The sequence below is a fragment of the Bubalus bubalis genome, chromosome 4 (assembly GCF_019923935.1).
Source record: "Bubalus bubalis isolate 160015118507 breed Murrah chromosome 4, NDDB_SH_1, whole genome shotgun sequence".
NCBI lineage: Eukaryota > Metazoa > Chordata > Mammalia > Artiodactyla > Bovidae > Bubalus > Bubalus bubalis.
Window position 1 is genome coordinate 15,484,089 of NC_059160.1, and position 21,130 is coordinate 15,505,218.

General features: G+C 48.2%; 1 protein-coding gene across 1 annotated transcript in view; it reads right to left on the minus strand.

Annotated features, from left to right (window-relative positions):
- ANO2 (anoctamin 2) overlaps positions 1-21,130 on the minus strand; it is a 328,569-nt gene that overhangs the window by 218,552 nt on the left and 88,887 nt on the right. The window contains exons 6-8 of the mRNA XM_044941951.2: positions 18,271-18,322; positions 6,343-6,398; positions 4,629-4,670 (exon numbers count right to left, since the gene is read on the minus strand). Coding sequence (XP_044797886.2) covers positions 4,629-4,670; positions 6,343-6,398; positions 18,271-18,322 — 150 coding nt within the window. The remainder of the gene's footprint in view (positions 1-4,628; positions 4,671-6,342; positions 6,399-18,270; positions 18,323-21,130) is intronic.

The following is a 21,130-nucleotide window of genomic DNA, read 5'->3' on the forward strand; positions in this document are numbered from 1 at the left end:
AGCATGTGTCAGTCAAGTTAAGGAGGACAATCATGGTAACTTGCAACAGAACCTCCTAATAAGCTCCTAGCTTATTCAGTTCAGTTCAGTCGCTCAGTCGTGTCCGACTCTTTGTGACCCCATGAATTGCAGCATGCCAGGCTAGCTTATTAGATCTTATTAAATCTGCTCTTTCCCTTAGTTATGTCATGTCCTCTTCACCAACTGGTCAAGCCTGCAAATAAAGCCAGAAGGTATACAGCTCCTTCTCGGCGGACAGAGCCTTATTTTGGAGGCCCCAGATGTCATTCCAAGCACATGGGTCTGATCCCAAAACTTTACTGCAGGAAGAAACAAGCCACGGGGACCAGTCCGCTGATGGATCAGAGCACACAGAGGCCAGGTCGATCCCCGAGGGCCACAGCTGAGAGTAGGTCAGTATAAGTGTTTCATGAGACTATAAAGGACCCAGCTGGTAAAGCCATTTTCAAGGCCAGAGGATGGCAGGATGCATGAGACCCATGACCCTCACCGAGGTCCCAAGCTCCTCAGTTGGACCTGTGGCAGACACAGAAATGCCAGCTGCAGCCAGCTAAGAGGTACTGATGAGACGGGAGGACCAGAATGGGAGAGGATGGAATTCTACCCCCTGGATCCTGCAATGACCTATTTGAGTTTTTGGCAGGTCACTTCTCCGTTAATTCAATGCGATTTGTGCAAGATGGGAAAACTAGACCTCAAGAGAAACTGAGAAAAAAAGTAGCCTTCCCATTGGAAAGCAACACGGACTCTCGTCACGAACCTTCTGGTGGGTCACTTTTTAACCATCCACCAGAGAAGACAATCCTCTGAAAAAGCTGGAAGATCTAGGACCGAGGGTGTAAAAGCTGCTAAAGGAAGTCATCTTCTAAGGTTGTACCCAGGATTCTCTGTAAGTGGGCAGGGAAGCCATGGGATGTGGGCGGGGCTTGAGCCTCCCTCAGAAAACAGTAACAGTCCCTTCTCTGGGATGCTGAGAAAAGCAGGCAAGTCTGGCAGATGTGGACTGAGGTGGCTGCAGACCCCACAGCCCTGCTTTCTCGAAACGTGAGAAACCCCTGGCCTCCAGAGGGAGGGAACCTCTCACGAATCACCCTCCAGGAGGAGCTGAGTCATAGAGACTGCAGGCTGCGCTAGGCAGAGGGGGGCGGGGGGTGGGAGAGAGAGCTCTCCACCCAAGAGGCAGATCACTGGAACAGCCACAAATCTCAGGGAAGAGGGGAGGCGAACCCCGGGTACCAGCAGGATGGCCGGATCACCACTAAAGTCCCCCAGAGGAGTGATCTCCCATCAGTTCTCAACCATTCTGCACCTCCTTTAGCACCAAATACAAAGGTTCTCCCTTGTACCTAACCAAAATCCTTCCCACAGCCCTCTTGAAGAACACTAGACTATTACAATGTGACAAATACAAATAAACGTGTTACACATATTCAGAGGTTTCAGCTCTTTCTTTCAAGATACCTCTGAGGCTCCAGGAGTGAAGCCAGCCCTGCAGTGAGAGGTCCCCCTGCCACACACGAGAGGTCATGTCCACCTGGCTGCAGAACCGGCTGGGATTTGGACGCCAGGGTCAGTCCTAACAGAACAACCATTTAATGCAGAGGTCCCCAGCCTTCAGGACCTAATGCCTGAGGATCTGAGGTGGAGCTGACTTAATAGTAATACTTTGACCCCCTGATAGAAAGAGCCGACTCATTGGAAAAGACCTGATGCTGGGAAAGATTGAAGGCAAAAGGAGAAGAGGGCAGCAGAGGATGAGATGGTTAGAGAGCATCACCGACTCAGTGAACACGAACTTGAGCAAACTCCGGGAGATAGTGAAGGACAGGGAAGCCTGCCGTGCTGCAGTCCATGGGTGGCAAAAGTCAGACACGATTTAGCGACTGAGCAACAACAACGTGCACAAAAAATGTGAAGCGCTTAATCCTGAAACCACATCCTCGCCTGATCCATGGAAAAATTGTCTTCCACCAAAACTGGTCCCTGGTGCCAAAAAAGGTCAGGGATCACTGAATTAATGGACATGGGAACCAGTCTCCTGGCCTTGCTGAGTATCCATTTTCCAATCCAAATGGACAGAAAAAAAAGTTTTCAGTCTCATTCATGATCCTCTTACCTCCCATCACAGCAAATTTTATTTCCCTAACCATGACCCAGGCAGAGGAAAAGAAGGAGGCCAGAACTGGCTGGTGAACCTGAGGAAAAGTTACAAGAAATGAGGTCCTTGGGGCCTCTCTGGTGGCTCAGTGGCAAAGAATCCACCTGCCAGTGCAGGGGACACTGATCCAGGAAGATCCCACATGTCACAGAGCAACTGAGCCTGCAAGCTGCAACTACCAAAGCCCAAACGCTCTAGAGCCCCACAAGAGACGTCACAGCAACGAGAAGCCCGCACACCACACCAGAGAGTAGCTCCCGCTCGCTGCAGCTAGCGAAAAGCCCGCACAGCAACGAAGACCCAGCACAGACAGATAAATAAATTATTTTGAAAAAAAGAAAAGAAATGGGCTTTTTGCCTTCCAGAGATACTTGTCCATCCTCACTGAGCATCGCTCGACATCAGGTTTGGGAATTATCCACTGAGATGCAGCTCTGCCCTGGAGGTCTGTCCCTGCCTGCCAGGTTCCATCCACTTCCCCGGCTGGGATGTGCACTGCCCTAAGTAAAACAATTCCTGGGGGACAACTTTCTGCTATGGGGTTTTACTGTTAACAATAATATAATATTATTCCAGACAAAGGCACATAGATTTTTGGATAGCCTACACGTCGCTTCTCTCTGCCTCTGTGAGGATAACAGGGGACTGGCTGATTTCTTCCAGGAGTTCTGTGTGTTCCTGGTCTCTGGAATGTTCCTGTAAAATGCCCTACCTTGACGGGCCGGGGGTCACCACCCACCCAGCAAGAGGTCTCTTAGGTGGGCCGTGGGGTGGTGATCACCCTTTAAAGGGGAGGAACATGAGATGAAAAAATAGGAGGACAGAAAATGGCTGAGACCAGCAAGATGAGATGAGGGGAGAAAGGCTTCTCTTTGCCTTTAAATCTGATCCGGGACTTTTCAGGAAATTAAACCCCGAGACTATGAGCATCAGATAGAAAACAGATGAGGTTAAAACATCGAAAAACTACAGCAGATTCCCTGGGCAGGCAGAAAGGGGGACATGTGTAAGCAATCACGGCCGTATTTCTGGAAAAGACCTTTTTATGTTTTTAATACTTAACACTTCATAACAGGGACTAATAGGCAGGATAAAAAGAAGGCTGCTCAAAAGCAACTTGGGGGATGAACGGTTTTCCAGACAACAGAGCGGGGGCAGGGAGGGTCTATTCCTCATCACGCCCACCCTCGCCCACCCTCCTCTACTCACCAGAGTCACTTAAGCCTGGGAACCTAGCTGGAGAATGGCATGAGGAGGGTGGTCAGATGGACAGCTCCACTGAACAGGCTGGGTGATGCTTAGAGCATCATCCCTGGAGAAGAGAGTGGTACCCAGGCTCCCAGGGTACCAGCACACAGAGGAAATGGGATCTACGTGGACAGCTGGAGACAGAGCTGTCCAGGCAGGAGTTGTGCCTGACATAGAAGAGATTCTCCAATGGGACCCTTTTCCCTCCCCTAAATATAACCTTTCATTCCCAGCTGCCTGGAATACACAGTTTCTCATCTATAATTTGGGGGTCGCTGAACCCCACCTGTCTACCTAGAGAATAAGAATAACTTAAAGATGACCCTCCCCAAACAAGACACAATAGCACGGATACTGCTATATGCTTAGCAGGAACTTGGGATTTGAGGTCACAGGGGTTTTAGCCTCTTCTCGGTTGATTGTGGCAGTGTTATCATGGACAAGGTGTATCATCATCCTGTGCCTCGGTTTCCCCATCTATAAATTAAGGCAGCAATCCCCAACCTTTCTGGCACCAAGCACTGGTCTCGTGGAAGACAATTTTTCCATGGACCAGGGTTGGGGGCGGGGTGGTTTCGGGATGATTTGAGCACACGACATTCGTTGTACACTTTATTTCTACTGGTGGCTCAGACAGTAAAGAATCAGTCTCCAATGTAGGAGATGCAGGTTCACTCCCTGGGTTGGGAAGATCCCCTAGAAAAGGGAATGGCTACCCACTCCAGTAGCCTGGTGGGCGACAGTCCATAGGGTTGCCAAGAGTCAGAGACAACTGAGTGACTAACACTTTCACTTTTGTTTCTATTATTATGACATCAGCTCCACCTCAGATCACCAGGAATTAGATCCCAGAGGTTGAAGACTCCCTGAATTAAGAGCTCTGGATGCTCAGTGTTTCTCAGCTAAAGCTCTCTTGTCATCAGGGCTGGGCATGCTCCCTTTGTGTGCCACTGTTGGGGATATTTCAGGATGTGGCATCACTGGTCCACCAAGCAAGGAATGCCAGCCGCACCCCGATACACAGTCATGTCAGTGACCAAAAATGGCCCTCGAATTTCCAAATGCCTGGGGACAGGGGCTGTGGAAAAACGGCTGATACAAATAAGCAGTAAGTAGAACACCCAGGATGTGTCTATGCAGCCCCACACCCACGTGTGGTCCCCGAGCCCAGAGCCCTGGGCACAGCATCAGGTCGGCTCACCTTTCTGTCATTCATATCATCCCCTGGACTGTCATATTCACCCTGTGGGAGGAGAAAACAGAGAGCATGATCAAAAACAGAGAGACGGTTCCCTTTTAAATTTTCTGACACCATCCTTTTCTTTCATTCCCATTTAAGAAAGGTCAAGGGCATGACCCGGAAGGAAACACTGGTCCACTTCCATGGTCACCAGCACCTGCTGTGTGTCCTATGAGCTTACAGCGGGTGGCTCCCCTCACAAGCCTCGGAGCCTCCCGTACCTGCTCACAGCAAACAGAGCAGCAGAGCCCGCCCTGGAAGCAGACTAGCATGTCCAGGAAACCTGCCTTGCGCCCCGTCCATACCCAGCAGAGCCTTGTCTCACTTGTGCCCATGGCAAGGATGTCACCTGGGAAATCTCATCAGGCGCTCAGGGTACCCGCCCCAGGAGTCTCATTGGGTACCACCATGCAGCAGATGCTAAAGTGACTGACCGGGTGGACAGGGCAGCCGGGGACACTGAGTTCATGGGCCAGTTAAGGTCCTCATGAGTCATCTTGAAGAATATCACTGTATCTTGTTATGGGATGTTTATAACCCTGCTCCCAGCCAACGAAAGCCTTAATTAGTTTCTCTATTTTCTTAACCACACAACAGTAGAAGGAATTTTAGAGATCTCCTTCAAAAATGTCAAGATAGAGATGTGGTACATATACACAATGGAATATTACTCAGCCATTAAAGAGAGTGAAATAGTGCTATTTGCTGCAACATGAATGGACTTAGAGATTATCATCCTAAGTGAAGTAAGTCAGACAGAGAAGGGAAAATATCATATGACATCCCTTATATATGGAATCTAAAAAGAAATGATATGAATGAACTCACTTACAAAACAGAAAGAGATTTACAGACTTAGAGAATGAACTTACGGTTGCCAGAGGGAAGGGACAGTTAGGGACTTTGGGAAGGCCATGTACACATTGCTATATTTAAAATGGATAACCAACAAGCACCAACTGATTGCACATGGAACTCTGCTTTATTATGTGGCAGCCTGGATGGGAGGGCTGTTTGGGGGAGAATGGATCCATGTATATGTATGGCTGAGTCCCTTCGCTGTTCACCTGAAACTACCACAACATTGTTAATTGGCCATACCCCAATACAAAATGCTTTAGGTATTAAAAAAAATAAAAATTTAAATTAAAAAAAAGTCAAGATAGAAAAAAGGACCTGACGCTGACACTTAATACATGTTCCCATAGAAGGATGAGAAGTTTCACATCTAAATAAAAATCACAGAAAAAATATCGCATATAAAATATATATATAGTACTATATAACACTATCATATAACTATCACATATAATATTACATACATAATACCACGTATCACTCTCTGTCATTTGAGGGCCTAACGGTCCAGGCTATGTATCATCACAGTCTGGGACCTGCCTCTCCGAATCCACCTTCCCCATCTCTCTCGTAACCAGCTTCTCACACTTTCCCCAAAATCAAGGCAGGGAGTGCAGAGGAGGCTCAGACAAAAACATTCACTTTTTTTTGAGACAGTTTGAGACAACTGGCAAATATCAAGCTGGGGATTACTGTCTTTCACACGTGGTCAGAAAACAGCCAAGGTGGTTCAATGCCATGGTTCCCTCCTGCCTGTATACTCATTGCTGCGTTGCCTGCAGGGCTCTACCTTTTGAGTGGTGGAGGTGGTACTCACATCGTGCAATGGGTAGGCAGCCTCATAGATATTGTTTGCTATCAGAGAGTTAATACCTGCAGGAGAAGAAAGATGAAAATGGTCACTGTAGGGCAGGACTTCTCACCTTGACTTGGTCTTCTGATAAATATTAATGCCCCCAACCCCACCTCTCAGTTGAGAACCGGCCCCTGCTTCCAGATTCTCCCAGGCAAGAAGTTTCTTCCACACTTTACTTCTTAGTATTAGAACAATTTTTCATTTCCCAAATGCAAGGTTTTTAATCCCAAATGATTAAATATCAGGCATTGTGCTGTCATTCAGCCACTAAGTTGTGTCCAACTTTTTGTGACCCCATGGACTGCAGCATGCCAGGCTTCCCTGTACTTCACTATCTGCCAGAGATTGCTCAAGTTCATGTCTATTACATCAGTGATGCCATCCAACCATGTCATCCTGTCTCCCCTTTCTCCTTTTGCCTTCAATCTTTCCCAGCATCAGGGTCTTTTCCAATGAGTCAGCTCTTTCCATCAGGTGGCCAAAGTATCAGAGCTTTGGCATCAGTCCTTCCAATGAATATTCAGGGTTGACTCCCTTTAGGATTGACTCTTTGATCTCCCAGCAGTGCAAGGGACTCTCAAGAGTCTTATCAGGTAGGCTCTCTCAAATGTCATGTCTGTCCTGTCCTCACACACTCGGATCCCTGCAGCCCCCAAACCACCTCCACCACCTCCTCCTTCTCCTGCTCAGCAGCCACAGCAGTGCAGGAGAATATCTGTGTTCAGTGTCAGCAAAGGAGTGACCATGTGGATGGATCACGGTCATTATAACCAACAAAAGTCTGCATCAGAGCACCCCACCACATTTTGCCTGAACTCATTTCTGCTCCCTCCCTGTTCCTTCACAGCACCTATTACTGCCCGTGACTGACCTGTCTGTACCATTAGATCTCACAGTGTGATCTGAGGAATCCCATGTGTCCCCATGACCCTTTCAGGGGGGATCTATAAGGTGAGAACTATTATTTTTAAATATTTATTTATTTGGCTGAGCTGAGCCTCAGTCGCTGCAAGCAGACTCTCTTGTTGAGGCACAAGAGCTCAGTAGTTGCTGCGGCGTGCAAGCTTAGGAGCCCCTCAGCACATGGGATCTTAGTTCCCCGATCCGGGATTGGACAGGAGTCCCCTGCATTGTAAGGCTGAATCTTAACCACTGGACCACCAGGGAAGTCCCCTGAATGATTTTCATAATAGCACTAAGATGTTATTTGCTTTTCCACTCCTAGTCTCGCAAGAGTCTACAGCGGAGTTTTATGATCTGTGATGACGTCAACCCTGACTGCACACGGAATGGGGTTTGTGTATCCTTAAACTCTTCTCGGTTTTAACTTCTGACACAATAGATACTGATCAATACAACCCACTTAGATGAAAATGCTCTGGGTTCTCTCAATAAGCTTTTCCAGTGCAAAGTGAAGTTGCTCAGTCATGTCCGAATCTTTGCAACCCCATGGACTGTAACCCACCAGGCTCCTCCATCCATGGGATTTTCCAGGCAAGAATATTGGAGTGGGTTGCCATTTCCTTCTCCAGGGGACCTTCCCAACCCAGGGATCGAACCTGGATCTCCTGCATTGCAGACAGACGCTTTACCGTCTGAGCCACCAGGGAAGACTTTTCTAGTGCAAAGAGGGCCACAAAGTTGGGAAACCACATAACAAGGGATCCATTTCTTTAAAATCCTGACTGTGTTCTACAGTACTGGGTGCACAGCAGACCCTACTAAACAGCTGTTACCTGAAGGAGTGGCCCCATCTCTGTAACTCCAAGATGCTCTTCTACCATCCCCTCGCCTTCATTCATGGTGTGATTCAGAGACTATAAAGAGCCTGGTAGCTCTGTGACTCGGGACAGGCTGCCCCGGGTCGCTGGCTCCCAGATGGGAGGGATTATATCTCAACAGCTCAAGGACTCTGCCATGTGGGATGTACATTTGGTGAGGGGGTGGGGGGTGGGGAGGAGCTGGAGGGGAGGCTCTCTGGCACATGATGGTTTCCCTGGTCTCAAACACGCTTTCTGCCCTGAACCATTCTTTACAGAGAGGCTGTAGACAGCAGAGTGATGAGGGGGAACAACGTATGATGTCCACATGCAAAGTCATCTGCATTTGCACCACTCTGGAGAGAGGACAAGGCTGGGTGGCGAAGTTCCACAACAGTGACTCATTAAAATTCATGGTTTTCCACCTCCTGTGCCCACTCGGTGCCCTACCACATGCTCAGAGCCTCAGAGGCTCTCGAACAATCCTCCCTCCACCAGCCTCCTCTTCCTCCAACCATGCCGCTCAGATTCCAGAGTCCAGCCAGGGCCCACATGGGAGCAGAGGGTGCAGGGGCGCCCAGCAGAAGTGGCCACTCTTTCAGTGCATTGAGAGCTGAGATCTCAGTGCTGAAACATCACCCAAGGACCAGTACTTTCCTGATTTTACATTTCCTCCATGGCATGAACAGAAAACATCAGAAATACCAGTTCGGGGTGGTGGGCCACTGGAGGGTTGGTAAAGAGATTATGGGTTGGGGAGGGGTGTCCAGGGTCTGAATGAGCTACAGATCTGTCTTCCTCTCGAGACTACAATTTCCCCCAGAGCATCATTAATCAGTTCAAGAGCCGTAACCACAGCCATAGGAAGCCACCCCACTGTCATCAAGGGAAGGGCTCCTAAGTCGGGAGGGGGCAGGGGGCGGTTCAAAGCGACAGAGGAGCTGTCAACATGGATAGAGGCTGAAGTATCACAGGCAGGGCTCCAGCCAGACTGCAAACCTACTCACTGGCCACTCAATCCTTGCAGTCACGCCCACCCTTTGGCTGCCATGGCAGCAGCATATACCCTGCAGACAATACCAGAACAGCATGGAAGCTTTCAGCAGATGTGGAACTCTCCTGCTAATTCAAGGCTTTGCTCAGCACAATAGCCCAGGATCTGAGAGCACTGGGCTGAAGACCTGAACTCTAGGGTCCTGTGGCCTGAGCCTCAGAAAAGACCTCGAATCGCCGGAGGTCTAAAACTATGCACCCTACCTCCCAAGGGAAATAAAGTTCCTTGGCACTCAATGCCAGGTTCACTTCTAGAATGCTGTTCACTGCTTCTTTGTTTGTTATTCAGTCACTCAGTCGTATCCAACTCTTTGCAACCCCATGGACTGTAGCCCGCCAGGTTCCTCTGTCCCTGGGATTTCCCAGGCAAGAATACTAGAGTGGGTTGTCATTCTCCTTCTTTGGTAGCCCCTAAAAGTCTGCAAGGTACCTGAGGCCAGGGAGCACGCCCCTCTCACTGGAGTCTCCTGCAGCTCCCACCTCACTATGGGGAGCACAGAAGGGGTCACGGTTGTCAGCCAGAAGAGGAAGCAGTTCCGTGACGGGAGTGATCTCAGGATCTCTTCTCATTTATCACAGGCGTCCACCTTCCCACTACTCCAACGTTCTTTAGCAACCTGTCCCTGGAGGCTCCATGGTAAAGAATCTGCCTGCCAAGCAGGAGACTTGGGTACCATCCCTGGGTCAGGAAGATTCCCCAGAAGAATGAAATGGCAACCCACTCCAGTGTTCTTACCTGGAGAATCCCATGGACAGAGGAGCTTGGTGGGCTGCATTCCACGGGGTCACACAGAGTCGGACACAACTAAGCAACTAAACAGCAGCTGATGAAGGAATCTTAAACCCTGGTTAACTAGTCTGCTTCCTAAGAGAGGAAGCCCAGACCAAGTATTTTTTGCCTTGGAGCCAAGACAATTCAGGTCATCAAACCAGAGCTCCACAACGCTGTAACAGACGATGTCTCTGCCTCGCTGCTGTGGGTCTCCCCTTTCTCAGGTGATAATATATGGGCCCTCCCATCAGTGGCTGCCAGGTGGAGGGAGGGGATGGTACACGAAAGGAGAAGGAGTCGGGGGGGGGGGGGGGGGGGCGGGGAAGAGGCACACTGAAAAGTAACCACGTATCCACAATTTCACCCAAAAATGAGCACCACTTTGGCCTCTCAACCACAGACTTCAGACACCATGAATCTACTCCCAAACAAGCATGGAAATCAGTTTGAAAGAAGAAAATAATCAAACGTTTTCTTTAAAAAAAAAAAAAAAAGAGTCTCTGCTTTGAAAATTGAAATTCTGAATTTTCCCCTTTCTTTTCAGCTAATTGGTTCCATCGTACACCACCCATCTGGCCAGAAACAGCAAAGCTTTCTTCTTCAGGATAATATCCAAAGGCCTTCCTTCCTGCTCGAGACTCGGGGGAGAGAGACCCCCTTTCCTGCCCTCTTACTCCCAGAAGTGGGGGGGGGAGTGCCAGGCAGAAGGACGGATGTTTTCCATTCCCTCTCTCTCCAAAGAGAAGTTGTGCCTCAGCTCATACAAAGCATGGCTCACCGAGGACCTCTTTACTGATCCCCAAAGTCCCTTCAAGTCACCAGCCTCTTCACACCTGTTACTTAGAACCATAATCCCCCGGGAAAAGGCTCATGTTTTCTCTCTGCCCAGGACTGGCCCCAGCTCTGCTGACCCAGCCAAGCCCAGCAACACCACCTCTCTGCAAACACAAGGTCAGGGTCAAGAACCAGAGTAGGGTGGACTCAGACCCTGGGGCTGATACCCAAAAACACCCTCATAATATAAAACCTGAGCTCTCTCATTTAGCTTCCAAGACATCTCTGGTTTCTTGGGCAGGAAGCACAGTCTATGGTCTGCCTCCCAGAGTAAGAATCTCATGAAATCTACCAGTGCCACCAGGTAACAGGGTATCCTCTGTCCCCCAGCTCTGTCCTCTCCAGGCCAAGCATCGGGGCAGGTACTCGGAGGGATGGCGCTCAATTCCTGAAAACTCATTTGGTTTTGATTCCTTGCCTCCCAGAACCGGGCCCGTTCCCCCGGCGTTCCGCTTTCATCCCTGTACTCTAGCCGGACATAAATCCAAACCAAAGCCCCCCAGACGGTGCATTTAACAGAGACTATATTTACCCATCACCAAATTGTCTTGACGTGTGCTTAATTACTTAAATGCCTTTAATCCCAAGCCTTTTCTTCTAACAAAATATAAACCAGCTCAGCTGGACGAATGATAAACCAGATGTTTACAGCACACAACACAGCCTGGCTTCAGTCAAAATAATTGAGACATCGTCTCCCAAGCAGGGAGGGGAGATGCCCAAAGCATACATTTGTTTAAATGCTCTGACACCAATATGTCTACGAATACATAGCTCCATCAAGCTGCTATTTTCTGTCTGTGAAAAGGCAACAGTTTTCATATGAAGGAACAGAAAAGGTGTTGGTCAAGGAGGTGTGGGCTTCTTTCCATGGTAATGTGCACTTGAAAGGCATTCCAGGATGGGGTGAACTTGAATGGCCTTGACCCTGACCACTGATCGTATGTTAGGTGGATTAGGTGGCACCGTGTCAGGCTGAGCTAAGTTTGTGATTGTTCACAGCCAACAACAACAACATCACAATCAGCCACCATCCTGAGGACCCCAGACTCACAAGCACACCCAGGCTCTGGATGTGGTGGGTGCATCAGCCCCCATCCCTCACTTCCCAAGTGACAAAGACACAAAGAGTGAGTTGTCTTGGGGAGGTTACAGGACCTGTTGTTCAGTAGCTAAGTCGTATCTGAGTCTTTGTGACCCCATGGACTGCAGCACAGCAGGCAAAGTGTTAGACCATCACCAAATGCCCATCCCTTTTTCAAGGCCAGCTCCCCTCTCTTCTGCTAATGTTTACCCTCTGCCCCTCCTGTCACTGAAAAATAAAAAAAAAAAAGAAGAGAGAAAATCCAAGAGATGGTACCGCTGGCCAGGACCCTGAAAGGGACTGGACACTGAATGCCCATATAGCAACTGTGAGAAAAAAAATCACAAGAAAGATTAAGCCATTCACAGAGAAGACTGGGCTTCGTTTGAAGCTAGGGTCTTCATTCACAGAAGCTAGAGTCAGATCCCCAGAAGGCGAGCATGTGGGCCACTCTCCCCACTCCTGGACAGGGTAGGAAGTCTGTGTAGCTCATGGTGCGCTCAGCCTGTCTACCTGTAGAGTGCCTAAGAGGCACCTGGGGAGCAGGTTAAAAACACAGTTTGTGTACCTGGAGGAAAGTCGGTCCCTCTCTGGACCTGATTGGCTCCCACAGAAAGAAGACCATGTTGCTCCTTCCAATCAAAACCTAGGGAATATCAGCGCTTGAAAGAAATTTCAAGAACATGGAGGGGTCCCTCCTTGGGTTCAAAAGGGGAGAAACAGGCAAAGTGAGGAAACGTGACTTGACCACGTGATGTTGGTCCCACAGCTGGAACTGGTGCTTCCCCAGCCTCTCCCCCTGGCTCTGCCTCCTTTAGAAAGGCACCCTCTCCCCTTCTCTCTCTGATATCAGTGGGCTCCCAAGGTCCACTGGTTTCTCCTGGGTCTGGCAGGTCAGAGGAAGGTAGGAGCCTCCTCTCCATACAGTCACCTGCTCCCATCCTTGGCCCAGTTCTGTCCTTCTCATCACCAGGAACCCCTCTCCTGTCTCACGGGCCCAGAGATGGTAACAGCTCCCCTGTTGCTTATTCTAGGTCACCACACTGCCCTGACATCACCAACCCCCTACCTGTACCTCTGTAAATGGTCTCTCTGTTGATACTCCTGCCTTGAACGATGCTCATTTGAGTGAGTCATCTGTTCCTGGTGGGACCCTAACCTGATTCTCTGCAGTGGCTGGCTCCTTTTATGTCTTCTGTATTACTTGCTTTCCCTGCAGGCATCTCTCTTGTCAGACAGTCACATGGCTTATTCACTCCTCTCAAATGTAAGTTTCGTAGGGGCAGGGATCTATCTCTGACCTATGCCCTACTCTAGTCCCCAGGTCTCAAACATGAATGACACACAGCATACGAATAAATATTTGCTGAATGAATGGACATCCCAGTGGGAAAACCTAAGCTTCCACTTTCACTGGAAAATCTTACCCAATAATATCATCCATTTATTAACTGATTAATTACAAGATCAGTGAAGAAGAGCCAAGAGACTTGGGGTTCAGCTGGGCTCCAGATCTCTCACTTTGGGCTGGATGTTCATCTCTCTGTTGTGAAAGTAGTTAATATCCATTGAACCTATTCTGCATGGGAGTTTAAAGGATCAAATGAGATAAAGAGTGTGAAAGTGCTTTGCAAAGCATACAATGACAAATGTGCGAGGAATCCTTACCTTGGTTATAGGGAGAAACTCCTATGTGCAGAGACCTCTTATCTGGTTATCTCGGCTCTCACAACAGAGAACACAGGAGAAAACATTATCTAGGTCTCTCATGCAGCCCATCCCTCAAGGTCCTGCCCTCAATCACAGCAGAATCTTCCAGACCCTCCTTCAGTGCCTTTTCCCTCTCTCTTTATTGCCAGTCCTAATGAGCTGGTTTTTCTGTGTCCCAAATAGCAGCGCAAACCTTGAAAAAGCAAAACTCAAGGAGGGAGGTTACCTGAGTCCAGAATTCAAAAAAATCAGACAGTGGAGGCAAAACAACTCTAATAACACTTTTATAATCCTCGAAGAAACATGTTCTCAGGGACTATCCTGAATTGTACATATATTTACATATGCCTTTATAGAGACTCTGTGTTTGTATCATCTGTATTAGAAAGCAGGGAATTATATGAGAGACTTTAGAACAATTTCTATATAAAAAGATGTTGCTGAGGACCTTAAGTGCTACCTCACTGAATGTATTCCCCTCTCACTTAGGTTCAAGGTCAAATTTGCAACCCAATTGCAGAAACTAGAGGGTCGTATGGTTTGAATATGTCTTTCTATTTTTTCCTCCTAGTTTCAACATTCTATTTTAATTTGTGCTTTTCCTGGTTCTTATTTTTTAATTTATTATTTATATTATGCTGTTTTATTGTTTTTCTTGTAAGCTACCTCTGAAATTTTGTGGAACAAGACAGGAATGTAAATAAATCGATACATACACCCTGCATATAGTATAATGCTCTGCAAAAGTAGGCATCCAGAAAAACATACTTTCTACAAAGATGATAATACCAGATGAATGGAAGTATGTCTGAATTATTATTATCTTTAGTCTTATTTTTCCATCTTCTATGAATATTTCTGATCTTTATCATCTTTTCCATCTCCTAATCTCTACTGTAATTGAGGACAATGGGGAAGGGAATAAAGCTTTGTAAACTGGTCACAAAGGTAATGGTAAATACCACATAAAGGGTAAATCTGAGGCTGAAAGATCAATGAAAATACCTTGGAAAACAATTCTATGCACGATCCCATTCTTCCTTTTTATTTTACTTTTATGAGGCAAACCTCCTCTGGAGGAAATCTAAGCCAGTTCTAGCCCATTTGCGTTTCTCTATAAAACCAGAGAGAAGGGCAATAAAATCAAAATTGACCCACGGCTCAAAGGTCCGCATTATCCTGAGGACTCACAATGTTATCACATTCCTCTTTCTGAACTTCTAAGTAAGATGGTAAGTCAGCCAAAAAGCTGAAAGGGTGCTGGATTTCCCCAGGCAGAAATCAAACAACCGGAAAATTGGCCTTCAGCATCCTCCTCTGCTGGGAAACACAGTTCAGTCACACGTCTCTTGTTAGGAGCTAATAAATCATCAGCGACTACCGTGGAAGCAGCAGCGCATGAAAACTCAGCCCGACTCCATGCCTAGGTCTCTGCATAAGGATTGCAGTGGAGACAGGATCAGAGTGAGGGAACCCAAGTTCTCATCCCAGTTCTGACAGTGTCTCAGTATGTGACCTCGAATGAGCCATCCATCCTGTGCCTTTGGTAACTAGAGATAATTCCTGACCCACCAGCTTTCCCAGGCAGCCATGAAACTAACACTAGACAATATTTTGGGGCCATGCCCCACAGCATGTGGGATCTTAGTTCCCCAACCAGGAACTGAACCCTCACTCCCTGTATTGAAAACTCAGAGTCTTAACCACTGGACCACCAGGGAAGTCCTAACACCAGATAATTTACGATGATACTTAGATGCATCCATGGGAGTGGGCTGCTCTGAATCTGTGTTCCCTTTCGCCCTCTCTGAATAGTTCTAATATCATACCTACCCGATCATCTCATAATTATCTGTTTACATGTTTGTCCACATGGCTAAACCAAGAGCCCCATGAGGATAGAAATTAGGTCAAATTCATCTTGCCATCTCTCAGTTTCTAAAACATTATTTGACACTGAGCAGGCACTTAATAAATGGTTTCTAAATGTCAAAAAAGAAAGAAATTGTTGAAAACTACTCAACAACAAAATCCTTAAGATATCTGACTTTGTGGCATCACACACACACACACCCCCAGATCCTTAAAGGTGGGAAATAAAAACTTGCTGTCGTAAAGTAGAAGGTCTCTAATGACCTTTCACCAATCTAGAGGCTGCCCACAAAATAAATTTCAGATTTTAAGGACTTTCCAGGTTACAAAACAAACAGTTTTCTATACAAAAACTTTGCAAGACAGATCATTCTCACCCCGATTTACCTAAAAGGGAAAACTGAGTTGGAGAGAATTGAAGTCATTTGTCCACAAACACCCATCGTTGGGAACCCACCAGTTACTGCTGTGAAACCAGCCGGCTGGGCACATTTAATTAGTTCAATAAAGCAAGTCAACTGAGTGGAACATGCAAGGCACCCAGCCAGGTGCACTGGGGGATAAAAGACAACCCAGACACATCTCAAGGACTGTCTTGGGAGTCTAAGCCACAGAACACAGTCATCGAGAAAGACACGGAACTTGATGGGAGTTCCAAGGAGAGAGCATACAGGAAGAACAGGGGGACAGAGATGTTCGGTCTGGAGGGTGGGCCCAGGTGAGACGTGGGCTAGGACATTCCAGCAAAGGGAACAGCAAGAGTAAAACCAGAGGGTAGTCATATTAACAGGCAGAGAAGCGGGAGAGACAGAGAGGGCAAATGAGGAAAGAGATGGAAATGGACATAGCAAGACACTGATTTCAAGGTTCTGGGAACATCTCAGTGGAGGTATCTAGCCAGTCACAATAAAGATGGGTGTGGAATGGGAGAGGGGAGAAATAGGAATTCAAAGCTGTAAGAATTCTGTTCAGAGTGAGAATGAGGAGGCCAAGGAATGTGGAGAAGACAACCTTGAAACTGGGGGAGGAGGAAGAGGAAGCAGAGTGTGGTCCAGGAGGAAGAAACAGAAGGACAGCGATTAGTGGGTCAGTGGCCCCTCCCTGGACCTCAGCTGTCAGAAGATGGAGGTTCAATGAACAGATCTTCATTCAGTAAGATGCAAGAAGATGAAGGAGGAGGAAAAGGCCATGAAATGCGGGCAGTAAAAAGTCACTTGTGACACCCGAGGAAGCAGTTTTGGTCCAGCCAAGGAGGATGTGAGGCAAGTTAATACAACTGAAGAGTGAACTGGATTAGAAATGATGGCAAATTCCAGGACGTGGACAATGAAAGTGAAAGTTACTCAGTCGTGTCTGACTCTTTGCGGCTCCATGGACTATATAGTCCATGGAATTCTCCAGGCCAGAATACTGGAGTGGGTAGTCTTTCCCTTCTCCAGAGGATCTTCCCAACCCAGGGATCAAGCCCAGGTCTCCCGCATTGCAGGCGGATTCTTTACCAGCTGAGCCACAAGGGAAGCCCAAGAAAACTGGAGTGGGTAGCCTATCCCTTCTCCAGGGGATCTTCCTGACCCAGGAATTGAACTGGGGTCTCCTGCATTGCAGGCAGATTCTTTACCAACTGAGCTGAGTGATGGCAAATTCCAGGACTTTGACAGAGGCCACAAGAAAGCACAAGATACATCTTCTGATCTCTTGCTGCCTCTGGTGGTCCTCAGTTATTGTCGTTGTCCAGTTGCTAAATCATGCTAAGTCACAAAGTCCCTGCAACATCATAGTCGCAGCATGCCAGGCTTCCCTGTCTTCCACTGTCTCCCGGAGTTTGCTCAAACTCATGCCATCCAACCATCTCATCCTCTGTTGTCCCCTTCTCCTCCTGCCCTCAGTCTTTCCCAGCATCAGGGTCTTTTCCAATGAGTTGGCTCTTTGCATCAGGTGGCCAAAGTGTTGGAGCTTCAGCTTCAGTATCAGTCCTTCCAGTGAATATTCAAGGTTGATTTTCTTTAGGATTGACTGGTTTGATCTGGCTGCCTACTTTATTATTTCCTAGACTTTTCTCTAAATGACTCTTTTCAACTCAAAGCTGCCTCAAAAGTGAAAGGTCTGCCACCTCAGAGTGACAAGTGTTCTGAGGGATGAGTAACAGCAGCCCCTTTGGGAAGAGCCTTCCACCTGCAGGGGGACCGTATGGACAAGACACCTGAGCATGGATGTAAATTCATGGTGTCACCCCCTCATCACCTGTGTTCCTTCCATCACCCACCAGTGTCCCGACCGCCTGCCTGGTACTCAAATGCTGGGGGTCCTGTTTCAAACACAAACACCCCCAGATTCAAAAATCAAACCACAAGGCAAACAGGTTCAGCCAGACATGGTGACAAGGACGCTGAACTCAGAAGAGGCATCTTCAGACTGATCAGCCCTCCCTGGTGGTCAGTTTCTTTAAACATCAAGGCAGAGGCTTGGACTAAAAGACCACTAAGAGGTCTTTCTTCTCAAAAATGAATAAAAACCAGGCACGATTTGGGCAGTTATTGAAACATTTTGGAGATGGTGAAAAGAAAGCAGCTGAACTTGGGATCAAGTGGAAGGTGTCAACATGGGTTCAGAGAAAGGAGAGGAAGGACAGAGACCCGGGGTGAAGGCTGGGGGGCAGCCCCAGCCCAACGAGAAATGGGACCCCCTCTACACCCGGGGGCAGGTGGGGCGCCCCCTCCGTGTGGGCATCTGTTTGTCTTGCTCTCATCTGTTGCAAGGTTGCCCTGGCCCCCCATCAGCACGGCCCGCAGTGGGAGGGTCCTTACCCATCGTGTTGTTGGCTCGAGAGCAGGTTGTGCGCTTCAGGATCTCATGCACCTAAAACAGACAACAGCGAGGCTGTGAGCACCTGGGCCGCGTGCTGCAGCCCCAACACGGTGTGTGTGTGTGTGTGGAGGGCGGGGGGTGGTACCTAGGCAGGTGCCAGCTCACAGACTCCCAGTCAAACAGAGCATCTAACCGCCTCACGTGCACGCCACACCTTGCCCCGCTGCCCATAAATGAAGAAGAGGCTGTATGTTGACTGAAGTTACAGGAAGGAAGGGGACCCCAGACCCACACCCCTCTACGAGGGTTTGGGAAGACACTTGGGGGGTGGGGAGAGGCAAGAAGGAGGGGTGCCCTCCCCACCAGCCCCAAAGGTGCCTTGCTGCTGAGGGGTCCTGGGCAAGCTCCGGGCAGGTTCTGAGGGCCTGTGGTCCCCTCTGTAATGGAGCTGTCTCTCGGAGATGTTTGGGGGAACCATGAAAGTGCTTTGGGAATTGGGAAAGGGCCCCCTATGTCTTGGTCACTGGCAGTATTACTTCTCTGCTTTTTGCCTGAGCATCTTGCCTCCCCAGGCAGAGTAGGTCTCCCAGGTCCTCAAGACTCCACGTCTCAGAGAGTACCTTGGGTGCATAGCGATGGCTGACCAAGGACCACTGCTCATTAACAGATCAACAGTCCCTGAGTGGGGAGCTTGCATGGACCCTGTCACTCACTGTGAGGGCAGAGTGCTGAGAACATCCGAGCCAAGGAAGCCCAGGGGGCAGCATAAACCTGCTGGTCAACCAGTGCCCTCCACTGGGTCCCAAGCCTGTGCCCAGCTCTAAGGAGATGCCAGGGACAGAACTCTGCACTGGGACATGTGACTGGCCTGCCCAGACAGCCACAGGGAAGAGGGCACAGGAGACGGGCCTAAGGAGATGCGGGCAAGGTCCTCAGACCAAAGCCCGGGTCAGAGCAGACCCCAAGACAAACCTCAAGCCTCTTTCTCCCTCTGTCACAGAGTTCGGTGAACTGGGGAATGAGCAGGAGGGGAAGGAAGACGCCTCCAGGATGAGAAAAGATGTGTTACTCCATCACCATTCACACTCCCACATTCCAGCCACAGACCAGAAGGAGTGGAAAATAAATGACTTCCAGCAGAATGGGGCCCAAGAATGTTTAATTCACTTATAACACGGTGCCGTATTCAACAGCAATAATAATTAGGAACAGCATTTATATGGCAGTCCATTATTTTACAAGCACTTTGCAATTATCGGGTAATTTCCATGACGCCCTATAACTTCCCCTCCCAAGACATGGGACCTGAGCCGTGGTAAGAGTTAAACTGCTTGTAACAGCATCAGTCAGGACAATGGGAGGTTCATGCTTTTTTCCATAGGCAGATACAAGAAATCATATGCCCATTTTAAATCTTCCTAGAACACCAGGCCAAGGGACCTGGAGTGTTTTCCTGCTCAATCTGCAGGCAGAGTCAAGGCTATGTTTTCAGCATGACTTAGAAATGTTCTGTAGCTTCCTGCAACCCTTGGTCCCTTCTCACCCTGCTCATCACCCTGCGGACATGGAAGTCCCTCTAAGTTGTTGCTGGAGTTCAGTCCCTAAGTTGTGTCCGGCTCCTTGTGACTACAGCATGCCAGGCTTCCCTGTCCTTCACCATCTTCCTGAGTTTGCTCAAATTCACGTCCATTGAATTGGTGATACTATCTAACCATCTCATCTTCTGCCGCCCTCTTCTCCTCTTGCCCTCAATTTTTCCCAGGCTCAGGGTCTTTTCCAATGAGTCAGCTCTCTGAATCAGGGGACAAGTACTGGAGCTTCAGCTTCAGCATCAGTCCTTCCAGTGAATATTCAGGGTTGATTTTCTTTAGGATTGACTGGTTTGATCTCTTTGCTGTCCAAGGGACACTCAAGAGTCTTCTCTAGCACAACAATTCGAAAGTATCAATTCTTGGCGCTCAGCCTTCTTTATGGTCCAACTCCCACATCTGTACATGACTACTGGAAAAACCATAGCTTTGACTAGAGGGACCTTTGTTGGCAAAACGATGTCTCTGCTTTGTAATATGTTATCTAGGTCTGTTATAGCTTTTCTTCCAAGGAGCAAAAGTCTTTTAATTTTGTGGCTGCAGTCACCGTCAGCAGTGATTTTGGAACCCAAGACATTAAAATCTGTTTCTGTTTCCAGGTTTTCCTTATCTATGCCATGAAGTGATAGGACTGGATGCCATGATCTTTGTTTTTTGAATGTTGACTTTTAAGCCAGATTTTTCACTCTCCTCTCTCGCCTTCATCAAGAGACTCTTTAGTTCCTCTTTGCTTTCTGCCATTACAGTGGTATCACCTGCATACGTGAGGTTGCTGATATTTCTCCTGGCAATCTTGATTCCAGCTTATGATTCAATCAGCCTAGCATTATTTTGTATGATGCACTTTGCACATAAGTTAAATAAGCAGGGTGACAATATATAGCCTCGATATACTCCTTTCCCAGTTTTTAACCAGTCAGTTGTTCGATACACGGCTCACCCTCATTCCTCCTCCTTATTTGAACCTAAGTCCTTCCCGAGGGAAACACGATGCCGTGTTTCCACTGTGACCAGCATTCCTGGGGCCCATCTTTCTCTCTCCTCTTCTGTCCGTAGGCTGGATGCTCTCCAGGTGGGTAGAGGACAAACATATAGTGAACAGAGATGCCCTGCAGCTCAGACTGGGGCCGCAGGGTCCAGGCCCTAGGCAGATTTTCATTAGAATCAACCATCCTGCAAAATCCAGAACCCTGGCTTTGAAAGGGGAAAAGACAATAGGAGAACACTGGAAAATGCATGGCAAGCCTGTATCCCACCTTCCCTCTAGACC